This window comes from Sapajus apella, unplaced genomic scaffold (genome assembly GCF_009761245.1).
Source record: "Sapajus apella isolate SASKATOON/1434 unplaced genomic scaffold, GSC_monkey_1.0 scaffold49, whole genome shotgun sequence".
NCBI lineage: Eukaryota > Metazoa > Chordata > Mammalia > Primates > Cebidae > Sapajus > Sapajus apella.
In genome coordinates, this window is record NW_022436989.1 from 921,105 (window position 1) to 928,778 (window position 7,674).

Sequence of the window (7,674 nt, forward strand, 5' to 3'; positions counted from 1 at the left end):
CAGCCTCCTGAGTAGCTGGGATTACAGGCATGCACCACCATGCCCAGGTATTTTTTGTAATTTTAGTAGAGACGGGGTTTCACCATGTTGACCAGGATGGTCTCGATCTCTTGACCTCGTGATCCACCCGCCTCGGCCTCCCAAAGTGCTGGGATTACAGGCTTGAGCCACCGCGCCCGGCTCAATTTCTTTTTATACTTTTAATCTTCATGTGTGTAATGTCATTTTCTTAATTTCGTGTCTGTGTTCCCATTTTACTCATTGGGCATTATTCAGATGGTTATCTCAGATTTTTCAGGTAACAGTACATCTTCGTTTCTTTAAGGCTGATTTCTGGATATTTGTTTATTTATTTACTTATTTTTTTGATTGAGCCATGTTACCCTAATGTATATGTTGCGATCTTTGGTTGAGATTTGGGCACTAAAAGTCACCTTTCGCAATCTGTATAAAATGGCCTTGTCCTGGGTAGTCTGACACCAATTGACTGGAGCTAGGGTTTCCATGAGCCTCTCAAGCCTGTTCGCAGGATGTATGTTCTTCAGAATTTTATGCTTAATTTCCAGTTAAAGAGGTTTACCCATGTTTCATCTTCTGTAATCAGTTATCTGCTAAATCTGTTGTCTGTCTGTGGTACTGCAGCCTCTTTGCTGCTGTTAACAATTATTTACCTTTGGTCTCAGCAGAACCAACCTGTCATTCTAAGGTTAGTTCTGTTCTACCACTGTTCCTTTCAGCACTCTGTGTCATGGGAGACAGAAACTAGTCTTTGAAAATTCCATCAAAAGTATGGACATATGTGCCACTACTTTCTGTCTTGAAGGAGAAGCTAGGACTTGGGAGTTTATTCCTGAAGTCATTGTGGTGTGTTGAGGGGAAGAAAGAATTGTGGTGGGTAAACATAACAAGTGTTCCTTACCCTTCTCTATAGCTTTTAACGTGGTTTCTAGAGTTCTCACAAAGGCATTCTGTTCAGTATAGTTTTGTTATACTATATTCATGAAAAAATTAGGGCTATCTTTATAATGCTATCTTGCTAATGTGTTTGGTGTGATTGTATAGATTAGCTTTTTATTTTTATTTTTTTTTTGAGACGGAGTTTCGCTCTTGTTACCCAGGCTGGAGTGCAGTGGCACGATCTCGGCTCACCGCAACCTCCGCCTCCTGGGTTCAGGCAATTCTCCTGCCTCAGCCTCCCGAGTAGCTGGGACTACAGGCACGCATCATCATGCACAGCTAATTTTTGTATTTTTAGTAGAGACGAGGTTTCAACTTGTTGACCAGGATGGTCTCGACCTCTTGACCTCGTGATCCACCCGCCTCGGCCTCCCAAAGTGCTGGGATTATAGGCGTTAGCCACCGCGCCCGGCCTAGATTAGCTTTTTAAATTATATTCACCTAAGTCTAGTAAGTTGGATAATTTATGTTTATTTTTTTCAGCTATTTCTTCTCATTTCACCCAAGACCTCTTGCCAGAGCAAGGCATAAAAGATTCATTTCAAAAAGTGATACTGAGAAGATATGGAAGCTGTGGCTTTGAGAATTTACACTTACAGAAAGATTGGGAAAGTGTGGGTGAATCTAAGGTGCAGAAAGAATGTTATAGTGGACTTAACCAGTCTCTATCAACTACTTATACCAAAATCTTTCAATGTAGTAAACATGTGAAAGTCTTTAGTAAATTGTCAAATCTAAATAGACATAAGATAAGACATACTGGAGAGATATCTTCCAACTATAAAGAATGTGACAATTCCTTTTATATATCCTCAATTCTAACTCCACTTCAGAGAATCCGCACTGCAGAGAAATTCTACAAGTGTAAAGAATGTGGGAAAGCCTTTAAGCACTGCTCGTGCTTTATTAAACATAAGATAGCTCATAATGAAGAGAAACATTACAAATGTAAAGAATGTGGCAAAGTGTTTAAATCCTTCTCAAGCCTTTCTAATCACATTGTAATTCATACTGGACAGAAACTCTATAAATGTGAAGAATGTGGTAAAGCTTTTAACCACAGTTCAAACCATGCCAAACATAAGAAAATTCACACTGGAGACAAACCCCATAAATGTGAAGAATGTGGCAAAGCTTTTAACTGGTTCTCATACCTAACTCTACATAAGAGAATTCATACTGGAGAGAAACCCTACAAATGTGATGAATGTGGCAAAGCCTTTAACCAGTGTTCAAACCTCACTAAACATAAGCGGATTCATACTGGAGAGAAACCCTACAAATGTGAAGAATGTGGCAAAGCTTTTAACCGGTGTTCACACCTCATTGAACATAAAAGAATTCATACTGGAGAGAAGCCCTATAAATGTGAAGAATGTGATAAAGTCTTTATATCTTGTTCAAGCCTTTCAAACCATAAGAGAATTCATACAAAAGAGAAATGCTACAAATCTGAAGAATGTGACAAAACCTTTAACCACTGCTTACACCTTAATGTACATGAGAAAATTCATACCTGAGAAAAATCCTACAAACAAAAAATGTGGCAAAGCCTTTAATACCTGCTCATGTCTTACTCAGGATCAGAGTTCATGTTGAACTAAAGCATTATAATGACTGTCAAAACACCTTTCACAGAAAAAAATAATTTTACCACAAGTTAATTTATTAGTTCATTAATGGACCTTTAATTCTGTTTTTTTGGTCTACACAAATCTGCCCTTATGCCAGTACCATATTGTTATTAATTCCTGTAACATCGTAGTAAGCGTTTTTATCAAGAGTGTAAGCTACTGAATTTTGTTATTATTTTTCAGAATTCTTGTGAGTTTGATTTACTTAGCATGTTTATATAGATTTTAGAAAGAGCTTGTCAATTTATATTAAAAGCTACGTTGGAATTTGCATTGAATCTGTAGATAAATTTGTTGGGTATTTTGATCTTCATATTTAGTACTGTTATCTTTGAGTATTGGATATTATCTCAGTTTATTCAGCTCTTTGATTTTTTTCAGCATTTAAAAATTTTCAGTGTATAGTATGTGCATTTATTTTGTTAAATTTATAATTGTTTTCTATGATACTGTTAGTGAAATTTTAATGTAATTCTTTTGTTTATTGCTATAATATAAAAGTATTTTCCAACCTTGTATGTTGATCTTGTGGCATCGATGAACTTCTTTATTAGCTCAAGTAGGTTGTTTGTTTGTTTTGTTTTGTTTTGTTTTGTTTTTTTGTTTTGTTTTTTTTTGTTTTGGTTTGTTTTGGTTTGGTTTGGTTTGGTTTGGTTTGTTTTGGTTTGGTTTGGTTTGGTTTGTTTTGTTTTGTTTGTTTTGTTTTGTTTTGTTTTTTGTTTTGTTTGTTGAGATGGAGTCTCAACACTTCCACCCGGGCTGGAGTGCAATAGTGCAATCTTAGCTCACTGTAATGTCTGCCTTCTCGGTTCACACGATTCTCCTGCCTCAGCCTCCCAAGTAGCTGGGATTACAGGCAGATACCACCACACTCAGCTAATTTTTTGTATCTTTAGTAGACATAGGGTTTCACTGTGTTGGCCAGACTGGTCTTGAACTCCTGACCTCGTGATCCGCCCTCCTTGGCCTCCCTCAGTGCTGAGATTACAGGTGTGAGCCACCACACCTGGCCTCAATAGGTTTTTAATGAATTTCTTACACCTTTAAAATACAACATTTCGTTCCTGTAATTCCAGCACTTTGGGAGGCCAAGGTGGGCGGATCGTGAAGTCAGGAGTTCGAGAGTAGCCTGACCAACCTGATGAAACCCCATCTCTGGTGAAAATCCAAAAAATTAGCTGGACATCGTGGCATGTGCCTGTAATCCCAGCTACTTGGGGGGCTGAGGTAGGAGAATCACTTGAACTTGGGAGGTGGAGGTTGCAGTGAGCTGAGATCATGCCATTGCACTCCAGCCTGGGTGACAGAGCAAGACTGTCTCAAAAAAGAAAAAAAAAGGGACCAGGTGCAGAGTCTCATGTCTGTAATCCCAACACTTTGGGAGCCGAAGTGGGCACATCACAAGGTCAGAAGTTCCAAGATCAGCCTGGCCAATATAGTGAAACCTCATCTCTACTAAAAATACACACACACAAAATTAACCAGGTGTGGTGGCACATGCCTGTGATCCCAGCTACTCAGCCTGAAGTAGGAGAATCACTTGAACTCAGGAGGCAGAGGCTGCAGTGAGCTGAGATCACGCCATTGCACTCCAGCATGGGCAACAAGAGTGAAACTCCATCTCAAAAAAAAAAAAAAATACAAGATTATGGCAATAAAAGACTAATCTTTTCTAATCTGTTGCATTTTATTGATTTTTCTAGTATAACTTTCTGGCTGATCCTTCCAGTACAATGGTGAATAGTGGTCAAAGTAGAAATTCTCGTCCTGTTTTCTTTCAAACTTAGAGATAAAGCTGCCAGTCATTTACCATTAAGTCTATTAGCTTTTGGTGTGGGGTTTTTCTTCTTGGCTCACTGCAGCCTCAACCTCTTAAGCTCAAGTGATCCACCTCAGCCAACTGAGTAGCTGGGACAAGCATGCACCACCATGCCCAGATAATTTTTTTTCTAAATTTTTTGTGAAGATGGGGTCTCCCTATGTTGTCCAGAATGGTCTTGAACCCCTGGCTTTATGCAGTCTTTCCACCTTGGCCTCCCAAGTTCTGGGTTACAGGTGTAAGCCACTGTACCTGGCTGATTTTGGTTTTTCATAGATGCCTTTAAGCAGACCTCAAAAGTTTTCTTCTAATAGTTTTCTTGCTGTTCTATCATTCATAGGTGTTGAATTTGTCAGACTTCTATTTAAATTACCACATTTTTAGTTCAACTAATATTGTGTAATATTGAATCAATTTTGCATTGTGAAAATATTTAGTCATGGTATGTAATCATTTTTATATTGTATTTTTTTAATATTTCTGAGAATTTCTGTGTCTAGATTTAGGATGTTTCTTAGTCATCTCGTGATTATTTTGCCTCATTTTGGTATTAAGGTAATACTGGCTAACAGATGAATTAAGAAATGTTACCTCTAATACTGCTTGAAGTTTTTGTGAGAAAATTGATATTTTTCATTAAATGTTTATGAAATTGGCTGGGCCCGGTGGCTTATGCCTGTAATCCCAGCACTTTGGGACATCAAGGCAGGTGGATCATGAGGTCAGGAGTTCAAGTCCAGTCTGGCCCACATGGTGAAACCCTGTGTCTACTAAAATACAAAAAATTAGCTGGGTATGGTGGCACATGCCTGTAATCCCAGCTACTCGGGAGGCTGAGGCAGAAGAATTGCTTGAACCCGGGATGCGGAGGTTGCAGTGAGCTAAGACCATGGCACTGTACTCCAGCCTAGGCAACAGAGCGAGACTGCGTCTCAATAAAAAATAAAAAAGTTCATTAAATTTACAACTTAAGCAGTTTATAACAGCTATTCTAAAAATGTTTGATTTTTTTTGTTATAGGGATATAAATGTGTTTATTTTACATAAATAATGAAACAATTCATAGACTGTTTCTTCACTTTTGTAATCCATCCCTATTAATATTTTTTCATAGTTTGTCATGAAAAATTATTCTAGACACTTGAAAAATTATTCTAGTCCTGTACTTGAATCAACTCAAAATTTTCTCTATTTTTAGGATGAAGAATATTAATATAGTTCTGTTACATAATATTTGTGTTTACTGTGTGAGACAAATGAGTTACTGAATATAAAAATAATTAGTAAAACTGCCCTTTGATTTTGGAATGTATGAAGTGGGCAAATGCCCTACCTCCTATTTTTATCAATATTTGGATAAGATGGAAAAATTAATTTTAACAAGATAAACAGAATAATCTTGTATTTGAAGAATGCTGTGAAAAAAGATAATTTGAACGAAATAGTATTTGGCACATGCAATGTGTTAGGTACTATTCTAAGCCATTAAACATTTGTATGCTTAATACCTAAGAGAAGTGAAGAATCAAAGATTCATTGAAAAAGAAAATTTGAATTTTAAAAAATTATATTTTTAATTGAAAATAATAGCTGTATATATCTGTCTAAAATGTAATATTTTGATATATATGTTGTAAAATGATTAAATCAAGTTAGTGTTATCACCTCGCATATAATTTTTGTGGTGAAAACATTGAAAATAGTCTTTATGGCAACTTTGAAATACACATTATTTATTGTAGTCTCCATTCTATGCAATTGATCATTAAATCTTATTTCTTCTAATTCAAACTTGGCACACTTTGAAGAACATTTCCCCTCTCTTCATTCACACCATCTCCTAGCCTCTGTCACATTTTCATTCATATTAGGTAACATTAAGCTCATTATGGAAATTACCTTTTTGGTGTCCAACAATTAAATGAACATAAATAATAACTTTGTTGGAAAATTATGCTAATTAGGCATAGGAATAAATGGCAGCTATTTTTGCCAGTAAACAAAGGATGCCCATTATTTTCAAATATCAGATATAATTTTTTTTTTTTTTTTTTTTTTTTTTTTTTTTTTTTTTGAGACGGAGTTTCGCTCTTGTTACCCAGGCTGGAGTGCAGTGGCGCGATCTCGGCTCACCGCAACCTCTGCCTCCTGGGTTCAGGCAGTTCTCCTGCCTCAGCTTCCTGAGTAGCTGGGACTACAGGCACGTGCCACCATGCCCAGCTAATTTTTTGTAGTTTTAGTAGAGACGGGGTTTCACCATGTTGACCAGGATGTTCTCGATCTCCTGACCTCGTGATCCACCCACCTCGGCCTCCCAAAGTGCTGGGATTACAGGCTTGAGCCACTGCGCCCAGCAAGTTTCTTATATTTAGGGAAGATGTCTAGTGTTCTCATAAAAATCACTGAGTATACATTTCTATAGAATTACTAAATTACTAATTACTAAAAATTATGAAAAAGTTGTATTCTTTTTTTTTTTTTGAGATGGAGTTTCGCCCGGCCTCAGATATAATATTTTAAGTGGTAAAGTTTTAGGCCTAAAATGTCATTGAATTTATTACTGCAGAAACCCAGCAGGTCATATTTTCTGAACATCGTAAATTACAGTCGAAATTATTGTCTAAAATGTAACCAGCAAGTACTGTCTGACCACATGAAAACTCCATTGAAATTTTAAAAATTAATCTGTGGTTCAAATGGAAGACTCAGATTTTTTTCATGGATTCAGGGAAGTGCTGAGAAAGCATGGTGATTGAAGCCAAAAATTTGAATTCAGGTAAATCTGCCAATGTTTTCTCAGTGGTATGGGAAAACAGTAATTTTGGTGATATGTAGGTACTGTTCTCCGAAGCAGAGTACATTTATTTCAGAAATTTCTGCAAAATGTACAATCAGTTTTCTAGTATTAAAGTTACACCCTACAAATTATTATTACTTTACAGTATCTTGAGGAAAGGATGTGTTCTAAATAGTGAGATTTCTTGTCTGTTAAAAAAATTGTGTAAAATATATTTCATGTGTACACTGTTGACATTTGTGCTTGTTGAAAAAATACTATAGATTCTGCACATTTTAAATGTAGAAAGATAAAATTTTCCGAAAGTTACAAGACTCTTTAAATACTGTATGGAGTTGAAAGTGAAAGTAAAATAGAATTTTCCAGCTAGAGAAGCAAACCAAAGAAACCATTCAGAAAAATAATCGACTGAGAAGTAAGTGCTCCTCTTAGATACGGGTGATCACAGTTGCGAAATCCATCTGTGT

The 7,674-nt window shown here is 36.6% G+C and overlaps 1 protein-coding gene across 3 annotated transcripts in view; it reads left to right on the plus strand.

Moving 5' to 3' along the window:
- LOC116525934 (zinc finger protein 682-like) overlaps positions 1 to 3,107 on the plus strand; it is an 18,798-nt gene extending 15,691 nt beyond the window's left edge. For all 3 annotated transcript variants that reach the window (XM_032242078.1, XM_032242079.1, XM_032242080.1), the window contains one exon: positions 1,441 to 3,107. In XM_032242078.1, coding sequence (XP_032097969.1) covers positions 1,441 to 2,477 — 1,037 coding nt within the window. In that variant the 3' untranslated portion in view covers positions 2,478 to 3,107. The remainder of the gene's footprint in view (positions 1 to 1,440) is intronic.
- The last annotated feature ends 4,567 nt before the right edge of the window (positions 3,108 to 7,674 follow it).